We start from the raw sequence: 26,528 nt of genomic DNA, 5'->3' as shown, positions 1-26,528 counted from the left end.
ATCAATGGTTGCCTGAGCAGGGAGGGGTGGATAGGAGAAATTACAAAAGGGTATGAGGAAACATTCGTATGTGACGTATAGGTTCACTATCATAATTGAGGTGAGGGTTTAAGGGTTGTGTACATATGTCAATATTTATCAAATTGTACCTTTTAAAATGTGCAGCTTATTGTATGTCAATTTTACCTCCATAAAGCTGTTTAAACAACAAAAAAAAACCCTAGAGTATGAGGAGAACTTTTAGAGAGAGGCAAAGAGCCCTCTCTCCATAGAGAAAAAAAAAAATCTGAGCTAACACTCAAATCCTCTATGTACATACTATTCAATTTAACTAAGAGTCTGTCATCACTGGAGGGTAGAGCTCTTCAAATGCCTATGAAGGTATTGGCTTTAGACCCTCCCAATAAATATTTATTTGGGGAACTGCTAATACTAAAAAATGACAATGCGATGTTCTACTAAGCTTTTCCTCTACAAAGTAATTGACTTATACAGAAAAAAAAAAAAAAAAAACCAGCTTGTGTTGAAATAGTCTGTTGTAATGGATCCCACACAAGGGATTGAAATACCATCTGTGGAGCACATAATCCTATTCATTTATTTGAAAACAGAAAGAGTTTTTAGCTTAATTCCACACTTATATAGGCATTATCTATTCTGGCCACAACTCTCACAGTGTGTCTCTATAGGTTGAGTCAGATTTAAGTAACGTAAGTAACATGAACTTAATGGACTATAACATCAAAATGTTAACCAGCACTGGAATAAACTCTAGTTTTCCTGAGCACAAATTCCTAACAACTGAACCTACAACAGGTCTGATGATACAACTGCAAATTGATTCAATTTGAGAAGGATTTCAAAATCGTCAGCATATTGTTTAGGGAAGAAATCAGAAGGAAGGTACCTTCATTTGGGACAAATTATTTACCAGCTGGTCCTGCCATGTCTGTATCTATAAGGAAAGCATGACGCTTCTATGCACAGGAAGTGCCATCCCAGGCTCTTCTGTTTTTAGAATGGCATTTCTCTTGCCCTGACCACTCTCTATGGAGCCATGAAATTCTTTTACAAATATTGTTTCCCACAGCATGTTTTCCACCACATGGCATTTCCCCTGGTCTGCCCTATTTCATCTTGCTGTCATTTTGCTTCCGGTTATCCAATACATCTGAATCACATATGAATAATAAACGCCAGCCCTAGAGAAAGTTAATAGGGCAGTGGAAGTCATAATTAGAGTACCACTTTTCCCACTCAGTTTCTTTTGCCCCTTCTCCCTCCTTAGTGGTGGTCCCTGGACATTTCCTCTAGAACTCTGGTGCCCTCATGTTCTTTCCACTCTCTTTCCCTGTCTACACCAGCTTGAGAATAAATGGAGTCAATGACTAATAACAACAGCTGAGATTATTTCCCTTGTCAGGAACCTTTGCATTTTGGTATGAAAGTCTTAATTCAAATGTATAAATCAAGCAGTTAGAATTTCTTCAAAAGGAGAAGTGTTACAGTTTCAAGAGAAAGCTGGCAGCAGAACTTTTGCTATGAGAATGCCCCAAAACCAGGGAACACAAACTCAAATGCCTTCAGAGGCCACATGGATAAATTAAAGAACTATTACAAATCAGGTTAGACCTGGGGAAATTCAGGGAGCACTTGCTCATCCAAAGTGGGATGCTTCCCTTCAGTTTCTTGTCTGTTGCCACATAGGAATATCAAGCCAGTGTTACCAATAGCCTGATTTTTCCATGGGAGATGAAAGTCTCAAGTTTTAAGTTAAAATTGTTTAAAATATAAAATTGTATGGGCCCTAAAACCCCTACAATTATGCATCAGATCATCCAGCCCCTGCTAAGTGATGGTCCTAAAAGAACACAGAATAAAGGGATTTTAAGTTCTTAGATGGGTCACTTTTTTTTTCTTTCTCCTGTTTTTAAATTTTATTTATTTATTTATTTATTTATTTTGAGGCAGGGTCTTGCTCTGTCACCTATCCTGGAGTGCAGTGGCACAATCTCAGCTCACTGTAACCTCTACCTCCCAGGCTGAAGTGATCCTCCCACCTCAGTCTCCCTTTTGTCTTCATTTCACTTTTTTGACCCTGTATCAGCTGCCCGATCTATCATTTATATAGCTATTTTGATTCTTTTCTTTCTCTCTACCCTATTAACCGATCATGTAGTTATTTTGAATTTCACATCAGGAGCCACTTTATATGCATATTTATTGACAGCTCTACTTTTGGTGAACAACTGTTTGTCATAAAATACCTCTGTTGATAATAGTTCAAAATATGGGGGAGAGGTCCAGAAGAAGTTGTCCCCATCAATGAGGCAATAAAATACGCATCTCCTCCATGCCATAGCAAAGGTAAGGAAGTATCTATTATAGCCTTCCAGCTTCAACTAAAGCTTTCCCTTTCTTGAGTTGTTAGAACAGATAATATAATTGTCCTTAGAAGAAATTACAGGTCCAAAGAGTCTCAAATAAATTATAAATATTTAAAATTACCCAGTGTATGTTTATAGAAAACAAAATCCCTCAAAGCAGTGTTTTCCAAGTAAGTAGATCCAGAGAACTATTTCTTCCATTATGTTCTTGGGGAAAGAAAAGGGAAGAGGGTATAGGGAGTAAGGAATTCCATGGTCAAAAAAGTTTGAGACATGCCTTTACTGCAGGCATTCCCAGAGCCTTTAATAGGCTGAAGCAAATCTTCAAGAAATGGGATCCAACATACTGCATTTCCCAAACTAATTGGATAATGCAACAGTGAATTCTGCAGGATGAGTATTCCATATCTCACACTAGAGGGATTCAACTACAGATAATGCCTAGGATCCAAGTTTCTGGAAACCTATTCTCCTCCCTGGATCAACATGTATGTTTCATTCATGGTGGCATATTTCCTTTTATGTCCCTCAATTTCATGCTAAGTACAATAAATTAACTTAGCTATTGTTTTTTAGCTTAAATCTACATTACTTTGACAGCCATATCTTTAAACTTGCCATAACCACTTTTGCCCTTCCAACGTGGCCAGCCGGTCAGGGAGGCCCACCTTGAGCTAATGCTGCCTTCTGTCACTTGAATCAAGAAGTCTGAGTTTCTCTGTCTTAACTCTCTTGGAGCTCTCTGATTTTTTTCCAGCCTTTTTTAGAATTGGTTATCAATAAGCAATATAGGTCTGGACCTTGGGATATTACTACAACCAAAGGAAAGAAGAATGTCAGTGCAGCATTGATTCTACCAGCACATCAATCTCTCCCTCCTTTAGTGTCTCTTGTGTGTGGCCCAGACGGATGCACTAGGTTTACCACTGGATTATCTGTAAAAGCGCTGGCAGGCGCTATCCCAGACTAAAAACATCCAAGTTCTGTCACCACCTGGTCATGTCAATGTTTTGTGGTTGGTCACTTAGATCAAACTGTGTTTTTTCCATTATTTTTAAATTACTTTGCCCTGAAAAGATTTGAACCATAGTACAATAAAAATTGCTTCTCAGTTCTTGGCTTTTATTTTAGCCGTTTTCTATCCCTGCAAGGGGATTGCATAAATTATTAGGCCTGTAAAAATCCTACCTGTCCTGCAAAGACTGCAATTTCAGGAACTAATTTTCTAGAGATAAGGCAAGGATTTTTTCATTATTTCCTTTTGACCCTGTCTCCATGGGACTCTAAAGTCAGGCTTTCTCAAGAGAAAAAAAAAAAAAATAGGCAGCAGACATAATCTCCTTCTGTTTAGATTGAGGCTATCTTGAATTTATAGTGGGTTTTTAAAAAATTAAATTCTTAGTTTCTATTTATAAAATCCTAAACACTGAGCAAGCACCGTCAATCAGTAAAGCAACAAAGGTTTCTTGTTATTTATTAGATTTCCTATCTTCCCTGCTAGCAGAGACCAACAACCCAAACTGGAAAGCAGAAGTTTAGGTTCCGATAGATGTGTGGGAAAATTGGAATTTCTGCTGGCACGGTATGTGGACAAAAGGCCTTCCCCTGTATTTACTGGTAGGTTCCTCTGAACCACGTCGGACACCATAGCAACAGAGTACAGGGTCCCTATGGAAACAGGAAAAAAATCCACTGCTGGTGGCAGGGAGGGCATCATGGGTAGGTATATTTGGGAACATACCATCTGATTGTTGTCAGTCAGGCTCTCTTTGACTAGCTTAACAGGATTGTCTCACTTTTATCTCTACTCGAAAGGATCTGCTTAAATGGATCAAAAGACTATGGTTTTTTTTTTAATATTTGACAAGATCACAATTTTATCATTAAACAAGCCTGAGAGAATCAAACAAATCCAAAACAGAAGGCTCTGTCTGCCTCAAACTCCAATAAGAGGTACTCCTCCTTTCCTGAAGGTCTCCCTTTGCTTCCCCAAATCCACCCAAGGAGCCTAGCTCTCCCCTAAACAGACCTCTGCCGAAGGCTAACTCTTCTCACCCCAAAACAAGGCATCTTCCCTGCACTGCAGCTCCTCTCAGCCTGAAGAATCTGGGCCCTAAACTTTTCAGCAGGAAAAGACCAAAATGATACAAAGCCAGGATAAATAATTAAATGTGTCCTCACATAATTGTAAGGTAGGGAAAGAAACTATCTTCAGTTCAGCTCTTCCCAGAAGCCGTGCCCAATTTGCTCAAGCCTGCCAATCCCTCTCCTAATCAGACCCCCCTGTGGCTGACACTGAGGCAAAACATAGCCATTGAAAATCCTTTCCCATCCCCAACACAAAACTGTTGACAATATGATCCCGAGTTAAGCATGTCAAATATTCCAGCTCACAAAGGAAGGTAATTTTTTGCTGGGGACAATAGCAAGAACAGTAAATATAACTTCTCACTTAAATGACAGACATAGGTATAACAGGAGCCTTTGGCCAGGTGTGTGATTCAGGAGCCTCAGTTGCTATCTCCATGATTCCAGAATGCCACAGGATACTATGCAGTCAAATACAGGGATGGCAAATGAGGCGCACTCGGGCCACCCATTGCCACTCCAATCCCGTGGCAGAAATCACTAGTGAGTCACTCTGCTCTTTCTCTCTTAGCCCAGACACAGCCTCAGAATCCTTCTAAACACAATGTTCCAGGCAGCCACTTCCAAGAGGTAGCACTCCCTTTCCCAAAAGAAAGCTTTTTGTTAATTCCAGTCTAAAATAACATAATATTCTAATTTAAAAAAGAAGAAATAAAGAAAAACGTATTATATGGCAAACAGTTATTGTGACGCCCAAAGTGCCACCTGTGTAGCATATCTGCCTCCTGGAAGGAAAAGAGTCCTGGGTTAGTGAACTGCAGGTGTTTTTAAGCCCTCGCCTCAAAATTTGGGCTTAAAACCCATTGTTTTCTGAAGCATGACATTCAAACAAGGGTAAAGTTCATCTACAGAACTATTTTTCATATAGACACCAACCACAGTTCCAGCTCCTTATCTGCCCACAGCCGGTTCAATTTTACATAAAGTTGGCCAAGTTAAAAATCAGCTGTGAATATTCATTCACTGCTCTGGTAATCAATTGTCACACTCCTTTCTGTTAAGAACAGGAAATCATATACAGTTCAGTGTGTGGGAGTTAAGGCTTCTTATTTACGGTTCCAAAGTTCTCTTAACCAGTGCCAACGACAGGCAGGACACATCCATGGGAACTGATCTCTCACCATCAGAGCTGGCCTGCCAGGCAATAAAGTGGGTTACCCAGTCCCCAAACCTCTTCCCTCTGTCCTTCTTACAAGCCACACTTGCCTGGACGCCCCCATGAGAACTTGAACTTTGAGTTACCATTTGACTTTCTCCATCTAACAAAAACAGAGTTAGCAGACTTAAGTCTACCCCAAACAAAATAATCATCAGAACAGTCCCTTCCTTTACAGCAGTATCCAGCGGGAGAAGACAAGGCATGTGGGGCAAAGAGAATGGGAGCTGGACTGGAGAAGGGACCCCTGGCCATCTCCTTTGTCCATTCACGATTCTGCTGCAAGCGGCGCTGCTTACAATGATTCGCTTTCTCTGCCATCAGTGGAGATGAAGCCAAGAACATCCGACTGAGAATGTATGGCCAGCCTTCTCTCTGGATTAACCAATCCTTCCCACAGAGGGTAGCTGCCAACTTCCCACTCTGCTCTTCTGCTGCTTTTCCTGTGAGCTTTTCCAAGTCCCATGTTACTAAATCTATAAGCAGTCCCCAACATGCTAAGAGGTCGGGTTTCAAAGATGTGTTTGGAAACCAGTTGTGTAAATTTTCTTGGAGTTATAATGTTGTAAATAATGGTTAGGTCCCTAGGGCAACCTCAATAGTTGTTCATTTATTCCAGCATGTGCCTGAATGAACCACAGTATGTGGGGATCACGAGTCTCTCTCCTTTCCATAGGTCAAGCCATTCACATATCAGTTTGGACTGCCAAGAGCTTACCTCACTGCCAGAAATCAGAGATCATTCCTCTATCCACAATGCTCATGGGAGAGGTAGGTAGTAGGAGAAGACAAGAAATTTCCCTGGCTCCAGATCATCCCTGCAAACTGCAAACAGTTGAGGTCTTGGGAAAGGAGGCCTAATGGAACTATGGGGTGAGGAGAGAACGAGCATCCGTGATGTCGATGAGGGCAAGAGCTAGGAAGGGCCTGGGCCTCCTGCTGCTGCTGCTGGGCACATCCATGGGAACTGAGCTCTCTGGGGCATATGTTAGTAAAGTCTCTCTCTCAAACTGTCTTCTTTATCAGCCCCCAAATCAACCTGTTTCTCTTTCATTTGCCACTGTCCCCTGTTGCTTCTATTCATTGTTCTTATGGCTCTCTGAAGAACAAGGCAGTCTCACTGTATCTCCCACCCTGGTCCTGGCCCTAAAGCCAAAATACAAATGGTAAATAAATGCTTTTTTTTTTTGTCTTTCTTTTTGAGACAGAGTCTCACTCTGTCGCCCAGGCTGAAGTGCAATGTCGCCATCTCGGCTCCGGCTCACTGCAACCTCCACCTCCTGGGTTCAAGCAATTCTCCTGTGTCGGCCTCCCAAGTAACTGGGATTACAGGTGTGCATCACCAGGCCCAGCTAATTTTTGTATTTTAGTAAAGACGAGGTTTCGCCATGTTGGCCAGGCTAGTCTCGAACTCCTGACCTCAGGTGATCTGCCTGCCTCGGCCTCCCAAAATGCTAGGATTACAGGAGTGAGCCACCATGCCCAGCAATAAACATAAGTTTTTAAAGTGAACAGCATTATTAATGATTAGGAAATGCAAAATAAAGCTAGGTACCATTTTTCACCCAAAAGGTTGAAAGCAATAATAATACTTAGGTCAGCAGAAATGTAAGGAAGTGGGTACCCTCATACATTACTGGTGGTCATGTAAGTTGTTACAACCTGTCTGGACAGCAATTTGGCAATGTGTCTCAAAATGCATTAAAATGTGGCTAAGATTATTCCTGTCTCCCAATATCCATTTTACCCTTCCCAGAGAAATATATATATTTATATATATTTTTACTGGGCCTCTGACCACACAGACTAAAGATGCATTTGCAGCTTGGTGAGACCAAGTGACCAGTGGGATATAAAAGGAACATGATCACTTCTAGGAACCTTCCTTAAGAAACAGTTGGCATTGCCATTTGCCTCTTTCTCCCACCTATTCTGTCTGTTGATGTGTGGAGGTCAATAATGGTACATGGAAATGAAGACCATAACTTTGTAAATGTTAAAATGATGTCCCATTGCACTTTGCAAGTCTCATGGCTATGTTTGGAAGTGAAATCACGACCTCTAAGGTCATCTTGTTCACTCTCTTCCACCTTGCCTTTGGGCTCATTCCATGTGTAGTGTGAAGTTACAGGAGTGGCAGAATAAAGATGCCCTTGTAGCTTGGCGAGAGCACGTGACAAAGAGATGGTGGAGCAGAAAGGTAAAAACTGCTTGAGTCCCCTGCTGGCTTGCCTACTTCTAGGCACTACATAGCCAAATCTAATTCTAAATGATACAGTATGCATACCTCTCATTCCAGAAATTCCACTTAAAATAATTTATTGTATGAATCACTAACACATGCAAAGGGATAAATAAAATGATGCTCCCTGTAGCCGCAAAACTACGTGTGCCTAACGTTAGTATATATTAATATAGTAAAATGTAATTATAAGATTATTATTTAGATGTAATTGATAGACAAGAAAATATGTCTACAATATAATACAAATGAACAAAGCAGCTTACAAAAAATATGCATGGCATAACCTACAAATTTATGTTGAATTTAAAGAAATGGAAATATATCTGGAAAGATACAAACAAAAATGGCAGGACTATGAATGATTTATTTTCTCTTTTTGCTCATCTGCTTTCCAGTTTTTTACACAGATAAAAAAATAGCTTCACTATGAAAAATAATTTTAGGTAATTAAAAAATATATACAACAAAAAATCCAATTTTACTCTTTTAGTTATTTTTTAAAGTACGATTAAATTATTACTGACTATAATCACCCTGTTGTGCTATCAAACACTAGATCTTATTCATTCTATTTTTTCTACCCATTAACCATCCCCATTTTCCCCCTACCCCACCCCCACTATCCTTCCCATCCTCTGGTAACCATCATTCTACTCTCTACCCCCATGAGTATAATTGAATTGTTTTCAACACAAATAATAAATGCTTGAGGTGATGAATACCCCATTTACCCTGATGAGATTATTACATATTGTATGCCTGTGTCAAAATATCCCATACACTCCATAAATATATACACCTACTATGTATCCATAAAAACTACAACTTCAAAATTTTTTTAAAAATCAATGAAAAAAATATATATACAACAAATTTATGTCTTTTTTGAAGTGGCCTAGGTGTTTTACTTCTGATAAACAGTGTAGCACAGTTGAGAAGGGAAGGGCCCAGGGGTCTTTCCCTTCCTTCCACAGTTTGTATTTCATTCCTTCTGTTTAGTACAGACTGAGCCCTGAAGAACATCAACAGTGATTTACTCATCCTTCAGTCTTCGGTGTGCCTGCTGTTTAGAAAGGAAGGAGAGAAGAAGGGGAAAAAATGGAGGAGAGACAAAAGGAGGAAGAGAACCAAGGAAGGAAGAAAAAAGGAATGGAGGGCAGGAAGGGGCAGGGAGAAAAGAAGGAGAAAGTGAAGCAAGACAGGCACAGCAATTGGGAGGGAACAGACATTAACAGACAAGCTTGGGACACACAATATTCAAGACAACTTGAGTTATACAAATTTTTATCTTAGGAACAAGGTCAAAATTCTAAATTAGAGAACTATCTGGAGCCTTGGGCAGGCTGAAAGGTGGGGACAAAGAAATGGGAAGTGTCTAGAGATTGCTGATATTGCAGATGAAATTAACACCCTGGAGAAAGAGCTACACCAGTGTCACTGGTGTAACTTCAGACTATATGTGAGATGAGCCCAAAGGCAAAGTGGAAGAGAGTGAACAAGATGAACTTAGAGGTTGTGATTTCACTTCCAAACATAGCCGTGAAATTTGGAAAATGCAATGGGATATCATTTTAACATTTACAAGAAATAAAGGACCACACATCTTATAAGATTTTCATATAAGAATTATATTAAAAGAATACATAATTCTGTCAATTATCATGGTACTTAGGCCAAAAATATTTACATATCTCAATGACCAAAGATATGCACAAAAATTTAATCAATCAGAGTAGCCAACTGGATTGAGAGTTCTAATCTAATTTGAAACTAGTACTAGGAAATAATATGTCTTACATTGAATGAATACTGGGTACGCCATCTAGAACAGGTGGTAGGTTCAGTATGATCCATCAAGGTAGTAGTCAAGGACCATGTTCTCTGATATTTAAAATCTTCAGAAAAAATATTGTGTAGCCTAAAAAAAACAAAAAACAAAAAAAGGAAGTCCTGTCCCATGCTGCTACGATATGGCTGGATCTCAAGGACATTATGGTTACCGTAAGTGAAATAAGCCAGTCATGAAAGGACGAATACTGTCTGATTCCACTTATATGAAGGACTTAAAGTAGTCAAAATCATAAAAACATAAAGTAGAAAGGTGGTTGCCAAGGGCTGGAGGTGGGTAGGGGTAGTTAGTGTTTAATGAGTCTAGAGTTTCTGTTTTGTAAGACAAAAATGTTCTAAAGATATGTTGCACAAAAATGTGACTATATTTAATACTGCTGAATGGTACACTTAAAAATAGTTAAAATGGTAAATTTAATGTCATGTGTTTTTACCGTATAAAAATAAATATCAAGAAATTCAATGAATTGAAGAGACTACCAAACTTATATTAAAAATTAAACCAAAAATTATGAGGTGATGCTTAGAAGGTAACTATCTTTCAACCTTGTGAAGATTTTCAGTTAAGCACAGAAATGTGAGAGAGAATCAAAATCTATAGCGTTCATATTTTTAGTTTTAAGAGGACATTTATAATATTTAAGAGAATGTGGTCCGTAGAATAAAAGGTCAGCTTACTAATTTTATTCTTTAAATGTGTACTGGAATAATTGATTTTAAAATGTTATTTTAAAGTTTAATCTTACTAATACAAATTTTTTTTTGAGATGGATTCTCGCTCTTGTCACCTTTCAAAGCGCTGGAATTACAGGCGTGAGCCACCGCGTCCAGCCTATATTTTAACATTTTAGAGTTCATAAGATTTCACCTTATTTGTAAGTTGGGCTTATTAGATTTACAAAAATTATTTAAGTATATGGGAAGGTTTGTCAGCCTGGAAGCTGAATTATTTAAAATGAAAATCAAATCTATTAAATGTACGAATTCCATTTTAAAAATTTGAAGGTGTTTAAGTTTATAAAACATTAGTCAAAGGCTTCTTAATGTGTTTGTTAAATTTGTTAGACCAATGAATGAAACATCTGTCAGCTGAATTTTGCTTAAGAAGCAACTATGTTTTTGGATTTATAACTATAGTAAATCAAATACTAATTATTAAAAACAAAGTAAATCTCTGAATAGGTTTTTTCATATTGCATATACGTGTGTGCACATATGCACCCACCTACACATATAGAAGCACACAAACTTCACGTTTAACAAATACTAAATAGTAGTTAGCATATTTGGGTGATCTGGCTTATTGTATGAAAAATTCATTGCCTTTGTAGTTTGAGATAAAAAAATCAAAAAAGTATTTTTGATATAAAAATAATTCCACATTTAAATTTGATTGCATTTCCATTTTAAAATAGCTACATGTGTTACAAAGCTAGAATCAGAAAAAGAAGGCAGGCTTTTTCATTTCAGGGACACTCTTCTGCTGAGAGAAAAGCAAAAGACAATACATTTTATATGACTAGAAAGGAAGATTTGATCATATTTATTATCTCTAATCACAGTAGTCATAAGCACATGGATATAAGCAAATGGATCATGGTGCATAGTTTAGCAAGTCAGTTTGATATTCGTGATAAAGAATTGCCATGAGAATTACTTTAAACTTCATGAAAATCTTATGGCTTAATATTTACTCAACTTTAGAGCTACAGCAGAAGAATTCTTATCTTCTAATTGAAATCCAAACATCACAAATATTACTAAAATCAAGTCCAGAACCATCACTTTCAGTTAGTTAATACTGTACATGCAAGTCTTTTGCATTTTTCAAAACACTTTAATATATCTTACTAGATCCTAACAGCAACCCTACATGATTAATAGGCATGAGAACCCATCTTACAGATTAAGAAGTGAGGTTCACAGAAATCAAGGATGTTGTGTCCCAGGGACATTACACATGCAGGGTAGCTTTGGGATTTGAACCTAGGTTTAATTCATGTGTTTTCTCCATTCTATGTTAACAATCTGAACTGAACTTTTTTTTATTGGAGGCCAAAAGGGAGAGATAATAAATATAACAGTTTTCCTTGGAAAACTATACATTGGTCATGTGCACTCCACTTAGGATGTCCATATTTGAATTTACAGTCAAATGATGGTTATATGTTGAAAGCAGAGAATAGTATCCAGTGATTTCTCAACCATAAACATTTAAACTAATCATACTTCTTGCTTCTCTATCTCCCTAACATAACTATAGTTCCTATACATGCATTAGGATTAATGTATGTAACAAAAAAGTGTTGGTTAACTCTAAGCCATCCCATGAAGAACCACAGAAGTCTCTCGAATACATAAATATTTATTATAAAAACTGATATGTGTTAAGGAAAATATATTGGAATGTGTTTGGATCAATATTTATTTAGGTACAAGAACTGAGATTTAAATCAATAGCAATTTTATAAGAGGCAGTTATGTGACATTAAAAAACATACAATATATATGTATACACACAACACAAACACATATATACAAGTACACATATGTATATGTACACACACATATATTACAACTATTTCATTCCTCTGGACATTTCTCAATTTCATTTCTCTGAGGATTTCTTTATTAATGCAGGTGGAGCATCCCTAATGCAAAAACCCAAAAGCCAAAATGCTCCAAAATCTGAAAATATTTTGAGTACTGACATGAAGCCACAAGTGGAAAATTTCATTCCTGAGCTCCTGTCATAGTCAAAACAGTCAAAATCTTGTTTCATACACAAAATTATTTAAAATGTTGTATAAAAATACCTTTAAGTTATATGTATAAGATATATATAAAATATAAATTAATTTCATGCTTAGACTTGAGTTCCATCCCCAGAATATCTCATCATGGATGTGAAAATATTCCTAAACTCAGAAAAATCCAAAATCTGAAACACTTCTGGTCTCAAGCATTTTGGATACTCAACCTGTACTTAAAATTCTCCAAATTATTATGACCAAGAACACAAAAGCAAATGCAACAAAAACAAAGATAAATAGATGGGACTTAATTAAACTAAAAAGCTTCTGCACAGCAAAAGAAATAATCACCACAGTAAACAGACAACCCACAGAGTGGGAGAAAATCTTCACAATCTATACATCTGACAAAGGACTAATATTCAGAATCTACGAGAAGCTCAAACAAATCAGCAAGAAAAAACAAACAAACAATCCCATCAAAAAGTGGGCTAAGGACATAAATAGACAATTCTCAAAAGAAGATATATAAATGGCCAACAAACATATGAAAAAATGCTCAACAGCACTAATGATCAGGGAAATGCAAATCAAAACCATAATATGATACCACCTTACTCCTGCAAGAATGGCCATAATTAAAAAATTCAAAAATAATAGATGTCGGTGTGGATGTGGCGAAAAAGGAACACTTCTACACTGTTGGTGGGAACATAAACTAGTACAACCACTATGGAAAACGGTGTGGAGATTCCTTAAAGAACTAAAAGTAGATCTACCATTTGATTCAGCAATCCCACTATTGGGTATCTAGCAGAGGAAAAGAAGTCATTATACGAAAAAGATACTTGCACATGCATGTTTATAGCAACACAATTCGCAATTGCAAAATTAAGGAACAAGCCGAAATGCCCATCAATCAACAAGTAAAGAAAATGTGACAAATACATACATACATACATACATACACACCATGGAATGCTACTCATCCATAAAAAGGAATTAAATAATGACATTTGCAGCACCTGGATGGAATTGGGAACCGTTATTCTAAGTGAAGTCACTCAGGAATGGAAAACCAAACATTGTATATTCTGTCTTATTAAGTAGGAGCTAAGCCATGAGGATGCAAAGGCATACGAATGATACGATAGGCTTTGGGGACTTAAGGGAAAGCGTGGGAGGTGGGTGAAGGATAAAAGACTAGACGCTGAGTACAGTGTACATTACTCGGTTGATGGGTGCACCAAAATCTCAGAATTCGCCAATAAAGAACTTATTCATATAACCAAACACTACCTGTTCCTTAAAAAACAATTGAAATAAAAGAAAAATCTCCAAATCAAAAATAATGAAACATGTCTAAATTCTTACCACAGATCAGGCAAGAATATTAATCTTAAAGGATGAACAAATTTAGAGTCTAATTAAATTTATAAACAGAGTAAAACCACCACAAGGAATCACAGATTTCTTCCTGTCCTAGTAATATTTTAATTAAAAAATTTCCAATCCTTTCTTTTTTTCAAATCACATTCTAAGAAAAGGCTTTTAACCACACTGTTGCCCACACTCTCTGCTCTGGTCTTTCCTGCCTGATGACATGCATTGGTCTTTCGGACAGACAGCCTTGTTAGTCAAAGTCTGCTCTGTGGACCAGGAGTTCCACACAGCCTGAGGGTTCAGTAGAAATGCATACCTTTGGGCCCCACTCTGGACCCATGGAATCAGAATCTGCATTTTACCAGCCTCCCCAAAAGTTCTGTGTGCTCATTCCAGTCAGAAGCAGAGCCAGTCTCTTCATCATGCTCTATACACAAGAAAACTAGAGTTTTCTTCTCCAAGAATCTCCACAGCTGACAGAATGAAGAGCCATTCAGTGACCACCTGCTGCTTCTATTGCACATAAACATGAAATGAGAGCCTCGTCCTGGGACAGTTTCCATGTGAATCTACATGAAAGACTAACTCCAGGACGCTCTGGCCCTCAATGTATTAATATGAAACTTAAAATCTTCAGGATCTTTCTGAGCTACTGTCCTTTTCCCTGGAACCTTGACAGTACAGAGAAGGCAGGAGCACCTGACTAGGCTGCCTTGCTAAATTTCCCAAAAGTTTAGAAACTGCAGCAGTAACAAGAATCCTGAATATCCACTAACGATACCTGTAAGGTCAGCGATCAGTCCTCTGGTCGATGTAGACAGAATCACCGCATGTGTAAGATCTATTTACTTAATTTCTCTAAAGTTCTTTGTTTTCAAGAACATTTTAAAAATCCAATTTCAAAAGAAAAGAGATTTTTACTGATTTTAGTCACCTTAAAAAGAGAGATGGAATTGAACATAGAGAACAGAGAATTTTCTCAACTTTTTTTTTCAAGGCAAAATTATTTAATACGTATGTTTTTTTTAAATATTTGAAGTCATGTAATGAGATGCAGCTGAGAATTTCTTGACAACATGTGACATGGACAGGAGTTGGATAATCGTTGGTTCATAAGCTACTCTGCCAATTTCATTTATTTTATTTAGGTAAAGCATCTCATTCTCTGTTCAGCATAAATATCTGCATCCTCCTCCTCCACTCACCACCGATTGATCAGAATAAAAAAGTTATTTAATTTCTCAAAGCCACATTTTCCTCATCTTTAACATGGGTATGATTATATCTGCCTCATAATGTTTTAGAAATTTTATAAGATAATGTATACACCTGGTACGTAGTAAGCACACAATAAATTTAACCATGACTTCGTTGTTGTCTGAAATGCATTAAAAAAGATACTTAGACTGCAAAACTCTTTGATGGCAGAAAGTATGTCTGGCTCACATATACATACATAATCTTTAGGGTCTAGCTCACTGGTTTTTACATTGTAGGTCAATCAATGCATGTTTTATTCAATTGAATTGAATCTACTGTGTTGAGTCTGATTTTTCCTGTGAAAGAGGAAATGACTACGATAAAGGAACAATGACTTCCTTTATATGGACAAGTAGAATAGAAACCTGCTTTTCTCCCAAAACAAGTTAAACTAAGCTGCATGGTCCTACCACCATCCTGGTGACATCTACAAGCTGTCCTTATGGTTCTGAGACTGGCACTATTCCATAGACTCCTTCACAAGGTGAGCCTGGCTCCTGGAGGCCACTCAGCTCCCCTTCCTCAATCATAGCTGACTCTGAACTGGCAGCCCACTCTTCAGTAAAGTCTCTGGAGCCTAGAGAAGATGACTTTTTTTTTTTAAGAGACGGGGTCTCCCTATGTTGCCCATGCTGGTCTCGAATGCCTGGGCTCAACGGATCCTCCCACCTCAGCCTCCCAAAGTGCTGGGATTACAGGCATGAGCCACCATGCTTGGCCCTGAGAAGATCATTCTTCACCAAACATATCCCTGACAATTTTCTAATGAAGAGCTACTTTTAATATTTGTGAAGTGTTCTGATCTCTGAAAGTGGGAGGAGTGGGTGAGGGGAAGATAAGAACCAAAAGGACATGTCACTAACACTTGATAACGAAGACAGCCGGTCAGGTCCCCACAGGAAACCTCAGAAAGCTGTGGAAAGAGGGTGAGGCAGCTGGCAGTTCCATGTCAAGCCTCCAGAATGACCATCTACAGTGGGGTCTATCATGGAGGAGCGGGTGGGGCAGGATGAAACAGAGGTGGGGAGGGAGGGGAAGACAGGACCTGCTCTCCTGAAGGTGCTACTTGAGTACATAAAAGAAACTTGTTTCAAATACAGGTATTTGCATTAAATCATCCTTGTTTTCCTTCTAGGTAAACTACCAAGAATTAATTTGAAATGATGACTGATTCCTGTATTTAATTTATCTTGGTGACTGGAAACAGTTAAGAAAGGTGACCATGTTATCTGTCTGGCAGCAAAACTTGGTAGAAAAAAAGAGACTATGAAAACACAAACAAGAATCATGTATTTTTTGTTCCTTCTCTATCTACAAGCTTGCCTCACTTGTGCCAACTGTGAAGAGTACAGAAAAGTCACTGGGAGTCACCTCCAAGAACAAAGAAGCGTAACAATTGTTGGGCAGGGTGGGGGTGTGGGGAAGCAATGAAATCAAGACATCAGAGTGGAGAGACACAAAATATTTTAGAGACCAGAGACCAACAGCTTCCAGGCCAGTGAGACTAGAGAGTAAGCTGATTAAATATATTAGCATATCTAAAGGAAAAAATGTTGCAGTCTCAGGGGCAGTTGGTCAGCAAGAGGCCTAGAAAAAAGGAGAATTTTTGAGGCAAATGCTAGAGGTGGCCATTCAAGCAGTTTGGGGGATGCTTTGCAAGCTGTCTAGCAGGAGAGAAAATGTATTTTTACCCATGTAATTTCAGGCATGATAGTGCTAGTGGAATTGCCTAACTTTCTAAGAAGGGCTGCACTACTGAGTTAAAAAACAGAGGTGTTGAATTATGCGGCTGATGCCAGGAAACATTGAAGCTGTCTCTCTAACTGAGCTTGCTTGGATCTACACTCCCCCACCAGCTTGCCAGTGAAATCTAGCATCCCACATGCCAGGCCTTCAGGGAGAGAAGGTATGGCCAGAAGACAGGCACAAGCACCTTTCCAAGTTTTGTATGAGTTAGGAAAATAGCATCCTGGCTTCATATACAAATTCTATGACCCCTGGGTTAATAGAAATGTGTGCTGGGAGGCAGAAGTACTCTCTTGGTATGTTGATGGTTGTGCTTGTAAGGTTGAACCCAGGTAAAGGCATCAAGATAATGTCACCGAAGGCCTCTGGGAAATGGCCAGCCTGAGTGGCCAGGCCTCCCCAATCCCCACCCCTGTGTGTACTCCACACTGCTTTCTTTTGAAAATTTCCCATCAGCCTGGGCCACTGAGATCTGCTCATGATTATTCTCTAAGATGTTTGATTATAAACATGTAATTTTTCTTATTCAGCATCATTATTAATCAAAGAAATGCAAATTAAGAAAAAATTAGTGAAAGGAAGATTGGCTCAGGGTATAAGCAAAAAGCCATTCTCATTTACTGCTGGTGGGTATTTAAATTAGAAATACACCGAAAGTCTTAAAATATGTACACTTCTAATCCAGCAATTCTACTGCTAGGAATTTATCTTTACTTAATGAAGGATATGAACAATTATTTAACCACAATGATGTCCTTTAGAGTAGTTTACGATAGGTAAAATTTGGAAATTGTGTGACCATTCAACAGCTGAGATTGATTAAACAAATATTTATAATGCAACAATATACTGACATTTGCAATATGTTACAGAAGTATAATTACTGACCAGGAAAAATATTCACAACGTATTTTTATTTTCTTCTTTTTGCTTAGTTACATATTCTAATTTTTCTTTCTATGAACATGTATTATTAAATATAGCCCTGATTCTGAATCCAAGCTAAGGAGCTGCCCCTGTCTGCATACAGAATAGAATCCAGGGGTTGGAAGAAAGATGAGATATGTACTATTCCAAGCCCTATCTCTGAGACAGCAAAGGAACCTCCAAGACGTATAAATGGTTTATCTGAGGCCACCCAGCCAAGTGATGGTAGAACCAGTGATATCACTGGGCTTTCCAGATTCTTAAGCTGAGATCTATCCAGTCATTCCTGGTGCCTCCAAATTACAGCAGAACCTTCTCTCTATGCTACTCAACATCAGCATCTCAACTCAGAAAGCAGAGCTGTCCCTCTAGCTGTGTGTTGAGCCATAATACTCAAATAAAATAGTCTTTAATGATCTCTCTTCTAAGTGACCTATACACAAAGAAAGAAATCTCAATTGCAAACTGCATCTCACATGCATCTCATATTCTAGGATTCTCTGAAGTGTGTCATAAGGTACCAAACTTCTCTCAAGACATCTCAGAATGAACTGGTGAAGTGGGGAGGATAGAGAAGAGGGAAAATGACAATGAAAAGAAGTTCTATTTTGTGATGCAGACTTATTGTCATTTTTTAATGTGAAAACTCCTCTACATTTAATAAGCCTCATCATTCTGTGCACCAGAAAAGAATATGCTGGCCTCTCGGAAGTTGACTCAGGTCAGCTGCAGGAAAGTTAGGTCTCTGTTCTCTTCTGGGACCCAGGTCCAATGAGTCCTGACCAATTTCCAATGAGACATTTATTGAAGAATTATAATTTACATCACCACATCCGGCCTTGAATCATCTTTCTGTAACAGCTGTTTTCACCTTAAGCAACATTCATTTGGAGACTTTGGATGAGACAGGAGGACAGAGTTAATGTTTCCTTCATTATACAAGCCAAGGAAAAGTAGCAACCAGAGGGAAAAGGAATGTTCCAAGACACCCATCTCCCCAGGCCTCTATCTCAGCTGCTATTAATGGAAGCAAACCAGCACTGGGAAAAACTAGCGAATCTCAAAGGGGTGAAAGTCTTACTTACGGACACACATTTCCCCACTTTCATAAAATCCAGGACAACACTGAGACTTGCGCCTATACATAGTCTTCTCCCCATGTCGATAGGCTGTCCGATAGCTGACTCTATAGAGAAGGAAAAATTAGCTATTAAACATAATAAAAGTCTGAAAAGCAAAGTATTTCAAACTAGTTATGAAGAAATATGGAATACATGTCTAGACCAATATAATACTAACTTATCAATTTGCTAAGAAGATATTAAGATTCCCTATTGAAGCCAATCTATGCTTTATTTTAAGGGGTCAGTAGTTTCATGATTTCCCTCTTTCACTTATCTTAAGATATGTTGAAAAGTATTGATTAATTCATATATGATACCCATCAAAGCATCATTCACTTACATATGTTTTAAAGGAAGAATTCAGAGAATTCCCTTAAAAACCTTAGGGCAGTCTCATCCCATTATAATATAGAAGACTAACAGACAAAAGACCTCTCCATTGAACTAAAGTGCCATTTATTCACTGATTCACTTACATAGCATGTGTTTATTGAGCACTTACTATATCCTGGGCACTGTTCTAGACACTGGGGAAAGAGCAGTGAGCAAAACAATACAAATCCCTTGCTCTCAAGGAACTTACATTTTACTTGGGAAGACAGATCTGGCTGAATTTGTTAAAGTAAGGACATGCATTAAACAAATGATTAGATCATATAATGGCAGGTAATGATTACATGCTGTGAAGAAAAATAAAGCCTGAGTCAGGGAATAGAATGTGACAGGCGGGAAATGCTAATTTACACAGAGTGGCCAAGGCCAGCTTGTGTGAAGAAATGACATTGAGCATAACATCATTTAGTGCAGTACAATCAGCAGATGCTGCACTCAAGGCATAACTCATACACTATAAATGTTAGTATACTACCAATAAAATTAGGGCATCAGAGTTCCCTTCTATACTAACATTAATATTTAATTATATTTTAGTTTTGTTTCTGTGTTCACATTTATAGAAAAAAAATACATCTTGTTTTACTTAAGGGTCAATTTAAGTTAGCCTAAATTGAGTCAGATGTTCAACTGGAAACATATGCGAAGATATGAATTGCTTGACATCTGCTGCTGTCCATAGGTAACAGTGTCTCCCCCAGTTATGCGCAACACAGAGGCTAGATGAATTCTTGTTAACAAATGATGGTAAACAGCAGACACTTTCTCTGCAGTTAGGCTGTAAGCTCCTTTAGGGCATGGGCTACCTTTCTGCTTTTCTACATCCCCTGTGATTTGGCACAAAAATAAGACAAGAGCAAGCCCTCAATACCTATTCACTGAATGAATGGATGCACTTTCTGCTGTCATTAATATCTCTGTATTAGAATCTATTCCCAGTTAGCCAAACTCACAAACATGCCTGAGCTTCTATTACCTGTGCCGCGTGCATTTAAACCAGTTTAGAATGTCAGTGCAGCTTGTGTAGTAAATTTGATCAAAAGGATGTGGGTATGACTCTTGCACAGTCACTGAGTAGCTGAAAAGAAATGGAAAAATAAGAAATCAGTATTTCTCTTTTTTAAATTAATAATATACTATGTATTTAAAAGTTTGTAAGCTAAATTATCTCCATTTGCAACTCCATAGTGACTTTTAACAGAGAATTTCCATGTTTTTATGGGTTTTTATTTAAACTAGAACCCCAAAAGGATCCATTTTAACAATACATTTAAAATACAACGATTTGTGCTGTAAATTTTAAAGAAAATTCTCTTTTACTCCTCACTATAAACCCTAATATTCCCAAATTTAAAAATACCACTCCCTATTTTTCTGCATTTAATTCCCTCCTCTTACCCCAGGGCTCAAAGCATAACAAAGATCATTCACAGAAGGTTTTCATTCTAAGTCTGCATGCAAATAATGTTACTCAGCAAAGAAACAATTCAAGTAAAGTAATAGAGTGCATTTTGCTACTGATTCTTAAAATATCAGAAAGAACATATTTACTCTAGTTGGAACTTGGAATAATTTGATTTCAGGCAATGGAAGACTATACAGTATACAACAACTAAATAAATACTATAAAGTAGTCTTTAAACCTGGTTCTAAACATATGGCTGAGACAATTAGCCTAAAATAATCATACCAACAGCTTGCTACTACTTAAATAGTCTGTTTTCCAATACATTTTCACTAACAGGTTCTTGTTAGAGTGAAAACATACAAGCCTATGGGCCTAAGAACATGGGTGGAAAACATCCATGAAATATGAAGAATACTCACTGTTCAATTCCAGACTTCTTCATTTTAAACAGTCTATTACATGCTAAAGAGCTTAGTGTCTGCCTATAAGAAAACATGGATAATCTTCTCCAAACAATTTATTCTATTTGCTTTAATTCTCTTAAAGATTTTCAGTAAAATCTTTAATTCACACAAACAAAAAAATGGGCCATAATCACAGACTCATTTGCTGCAAATCAATAGCCCAAGTTCACTAATAGGAAGGAAGGAAGTTAAAATGCCAGCATGAAGAATTCAGGTTAGACAGAACCTTCTCATTTGAAAAGCTATGTGGTGCTAGCCTCACAAACAATGGGTTTTCTTTCTGCAGCTGGTCTCTGGTAGTCATTATGTATCAGGCTTCAATAGGACAGCCATGAAATAATCGTACTATTCATAGTTTTGTGTATTTCATTCTTTGGGATATTGCAATTTATTTCTAGGTAAATTTAGGGACCCTTCATAAATGTTGGGCAATGAAACAGGCTCTGTTGAAAAGAGCACTGGATTAGAAGGTTATAATTCTGTACTGACACTGAGAAACTGGGAGATGTTCAGCAGATAACCTCACTTCCCTGGGTCCTCATGATCACGTTTTAAAATAAAAGGAGTCAGAGATGGTGTTGAAGATCCCCTCTTATTTAGCATCCTGAATCTCTAACATATACTTTAGATGACTGTTTCTTTCTACCTCCAACAAATGTTACCCATTGCTACCTGCAAAAATAAGTTCAGATGAGGATACAGTGTGCAAATGCCTGCATGCTATGATGTAACCCTTTTGGGTAAAGCAAGAGGCCCCTGCTAAAATATTAATATTCTTGGAATGACATATCACATTAAGCTATCTGTATTTTCTTCAGAACCCTAGCAGTGTCCTGAGGTTCTAAGACTTCCTTACCAATATTTTTTCCTCCTGTGAAATTAAATAATTCAAATTTAAAGCTATTGGAACTTTAAATTATTTTGAGCCTTGAGAGGAATATAACTATGTGGCCTGAGTCATGCAGCAGGCAGCTGCAACTTCTTTTTCCTATAAATGATTAGAAATAACCAAATGGCATCAGAGATAAGACCCCCTCAGATCATTACCCTTCCTCATGAAATGTTGAAGCAATCTTCCTTGAAATGTAGCAAACTGTAATCAATCAAATCACTGTAACATATGTACTGGCTTTCTATGGAAAATGTCGAACCTTACTAAACTTCTCTGTTTCTGCCTATATAGGTGAAACTTTAACTTCCCCACTTGGGAACACTGAGCCCATTCCTTTGAAGTCTGTTTTCTGTATGGCCATCCTCAAATTTTGCGCCCGAATAAACTCAATACTTAATCATATTTTCTGACTCTCATTGTTTAAAGTTGACACTTTCTATCCAGCTGCTTGTAAATAGCTGAATCTTAAGGCCTACAGCATTATATCTCTGTTCCATTTCTAGTGGAGAACAAAGTGAATGAATGTCCTCTGTGTATACAACTGGTGTACAGGTACAGTCCTACATCACCTATGAGCAAAATAGAGCAACTTACCACATATGCTATAAGAACAAAAAAGAAGCCACTCTAAATTAATGCCAGTTGGGAGAAAAAATTTATTCAACCAGTCTCTACAGTACTAATTTAGCTGAACTAAATTCATTTGTTGGAACTAGACCTGATACAGAGTTTCCAGAAAATTTCAAAGGCCATGTTATGATATTCAAGTCCGTGTGCCTTGGAGTGCAAAAGTTATCATCAGTAAATGCATCCTGGCCAGTTCTATTTGATGTGGATGGAAGAACCAATTCCATAAGCAAACAAGTAAAATGTTTTCACTGATTTCTAGGAACCAAAAAGAGTTTTTAAATGAGAGGGAATGTTGGAGTACATCAATTTCCTCTTCTTGTCACTTGCTGCTCACCAATAGCTCTTTTATTAAAAGGACAATCAAAGTATTTAGGATTTCAATTCAACAAACATTTATTGAGCAACTTCTATGCAATTCCTGCCCTCAAGGAGCTCTCAACCTAATGAGAGACCAATATTTAAATGCTGAAAGTAATATAATATAGCTTTCCATGGAGAAATATATATAGCTTGGGGGAAATAGGAGTATAAAATTCATTATGTTTTGAGTATTTCTCCTCAATCTTGGCTCTACTCATTAAAATTATTTTGACACTCAAACCCAGTACAGAACTGACTGCATATAAATTATTTTGAACTATATTAAACTATAGTACAACTAATTTAACTATGTTAAACTACAGTTCAACTAATTTAACTATAGTTAAATTACTGTGTAAACTTAAGTGGACGCTTCAGTTTCTGACCGATGATAATTACCTGCCTAATTATCATCGGTCAGAAACTGAAGCGTCCACTTAAGCTTATAGGAGAAAGGTACTAAGCCTTTTCAACATGAATTTCTTTTCTGTTGTTTCTTACACATTATTTTTCTTTCTATACAGTTTTTCCTTTTTTTCATTTGTAAAGGTATTATAATCACACTATGGAATTTGGAAAACACATTTTTAAAAAACAGAGCAAGAGACAGAACTCCATAGCTCTCACATAACCACCAACAGCATGTTGTTGTGCTTCTTTACAGTTTCCAGGAGGTTTTAGTCTTTGGTTGAGGGTATTTCTAAATTCTTAGGTTATAATAATCATGCCATGCACATATTTCTAAAACATTCTTTTTTAACTTGAGTATATCATAAGCATTTTCCCATGTTAGTACATAGTCTTCAAATTATGACTGCCAAATACTTTGTAAGTGACTACACCTATTTTGCTCAATACCCACCAATCATTAGGCAATTAAGTTGTCATTCTTCAAGGGGTCCATTTTCTGGAAGTGATGTGTTTGAATCATGAAGAAAAGTGTCTTCAAGAATGGGCCTGCCTCCTCTGGTCTTTATCACGGCCACTATGGCCAGTGCTTAGGCTGCTGGCCTAATTAGCTCCTCTGCTAACACTCCATACCTCCACATTCACCAGCAGCTGCTCCTGAAGTCACAGAGTGTGAGGGCACCACCTCTATTATCTGGTCCAATCCTACTTTCATTGACAATGAGCAACACTGAGCTTCCATATAGCGTCAGCAGTAACACCAAGACCCTCAGACACTGTCCTGCCCCATTCTCTCTCAAACATCACTATAGAACATTTAAAGCTTCTAAAACAGACAAGGAGTGGGAAACTGGAATTTTAAAAATCTGATCCCAATTCTGCACAACTTTCAGCATTCAGAGGCAAAACTCTTTATTTCCTGTTTGTTTGTTTAATCTTCTCAAACATACTGAAAATATATCATTGCCGTGATTTTAATCTATTAAGTATTATCTGGGGAGAAACCCCAGCAAGATTTAATTTAAGGTCAAAGAACCAGGGAGTGGGGGAGGAGATGGAGAATAAGGGGAGGAAGCCATTATCACTTGGGCACGTTCCAAAGTGGTTAATTACATTTTACCTGCCTAAATTATCTTGTTACTTTAATCAGATATGGTAATAATCTTCATTTCTTATCTCTGCTTGCTTCAGGACTGCTGATTCAATTACTCTCCCTTCTGTGTTAGTAATTGAAGGTTTGGTCAAAGTGTGGTTTCTCTTCACTTGTGCCTTCTTTAGAAGAAACCCCACTGAATGGAAAAGCTCAAATTCATAGAATACAGAAAGAAGGTTAGGAGAAGGAATAGATAATTTCTAGAGTTATTCATTTTCCAAAAAGACACTGTACAGAGTTCCTTTAATCATAAACACCCCTTGAGTATTTTAAATGATTTCATTTTCTTTAATTTCATTTTATGTACAATTTCTTACAATCACAATCGCTGCATTAAAACAAGGCACATCTCTATTTCAAAATAAATATTCAGATATCAATTGGGATGCAGCTAGAAGCCATTGATGGAAGTATTTTTGTTTAGTGCTTCTCAAACTTGAATATGCAGACAAACCTCCCTGGGATCTTGTTAAAATGCAGATTTTGATTTAGTAGGTCTGGGGTGGGACCTGAGAGTCTGTATTTCTAACAAGTTCATGCCTCAGCTCTGCAAACCACAGTCTGAGAAGTAACCTCCAGGTGATTGCATGGTTCTGAGCCATTGGGTACAGGTGGTTTTGAGCATAAGAAGAGCTTAAAATGAGCTCTACTACCAGAATTATGCCCTTGGAGCTCATCTTCCTCTCCCCATTTCAGTTCAAGCCCATTTACATTTTTGAAAATACTAGACGAACCTGTCACCTGTGCCTTTATTTGATCATTTTAATTTATCTTCTATACTGGTCCCCATTCTTATCAAAACAATTCTACTTTCTTTTACCTTTCTTCTAGAAATCATTATCTAGCCTTACAACAGAAAATTTATCAGTAAGAAGATTATAGCTGTTAACTCTTCTTCCTGGCAGTACATTTAAAAAAACTGGAAGTTTTTTTCATCATTTTCCTATTTGTTCACATTCAATTTCCCTCCCCCTTCGTGAGCATTTTAGAGTTTGCACTAATCACTTGCACAGTTGTTGGGTTCTATTAGGTTTAGAGATTAATGTGCCCCTTGTCTATCTGTCTTTCTCACTCTCCATGCCCCTCCCACATTGATGTACATATTTAGTCATTTCGTTTCCTATCAGAAGATGAACTCACTCATTCAACAATTTATTAAACACATGCCACATGCAAGGCAGTGTTTTAGACAGTGGGAATTATCAGTGGTGAACCAGACAATGCACTTATGCATTGGCAGCTCTGGTCAACTGCTGACCAGGGAAGCAGGACAAAATGTGTATTTATAAGTGGGTGCCGGATTATTTGAAGCCTTGAAATTGTTTTCTCTCTCTCTCTTTTTTTTATTTTATTTTATTTTTTGAGGCAGGGTCCGCTCTGTCACCCAGGCTGGAGTGCAGTGGCATTATCTCAGCTCACTACAGCCTCCACCTCCTGAGTTCAAGTGATTCCTGTGCCTCAGCCCCCCAAGTAGCTGGATTACAGGCATGCACCACCACACTTGGCTTTTTGTATTTTTAGTAGAGATGGGGCTTTGCCATGTTGGCCAGGCTGGTCTCAAAATCCTGGCCTCAAGTGATCTATCTGCCTCGGCCTCCCAACGTGCTGGGATTACAGGCTTGAGCCACCGCACCCAGCCTTTTTTCTCTTATAGTCTTTCCCTCAGAGAGTTCATCTGTTCACATCTCACATCTCATCATGCTGGATATTCCCAAATCTATATTCCCAAATACTTCCAGGCCCATATTTTAAACTGATTTTATAAACACAACGTGGCAAACCCACACTAACCCCTTCCCTTTCAAATCAAATCTCTTTCTTTTATTTTTCCATATGCGCAATG

General features: G+C 37.8%; 1 protein-coding gene across 3 annotated transcripts in view; it reads right to left on the bottom strand.

Annotated features, from left to right (window-relative positions):
- Positions 1-26,528, bottom strand: part of MEGF10 (multiple EGF like domains 10) — a 187,821-nt gene that overhangs the window by 119,398 nt on the left and 41,895 nt on the right. For all 3 annotated transcript variants that reach the window (XM_016953721.4, XM_001158953.7, XM_024356719.3), the window contains exons 3-4: positions 20,347-20,448; positions 18,939-19,039 (exon numbers count right to left, since the gene is read on the bottom strand). In XM_016953721.4, the coding sequence (XP_016809210.2) occupies positions 18,939-19,039; positions 20,347-20,448 (203 nt within the window). The remainder of the gene's footprint in view (positions 1-18,938; positions 19,040-20,346; positions 20,449-26,528) is intronic.

This window comes from Pan troglodytes, chromosome 4 (genome assembly GCF_028858775.2).
Source record: "Pan troglodytes isolate AG18354 chromosome 4, NHGRI_mPanTro3-v2.0_pri, whole genome shotgun sequence".
NCBI classification, from domain to species: domain Eukaryota; kingdom Metazoa; phylum Chordata; class Mammalia; order Primates; family Hominidae; genus Pan; species Pan troglodytes.
This window is presented reverse-complemented; position numbering and strand designations above follow the sequence as displayed.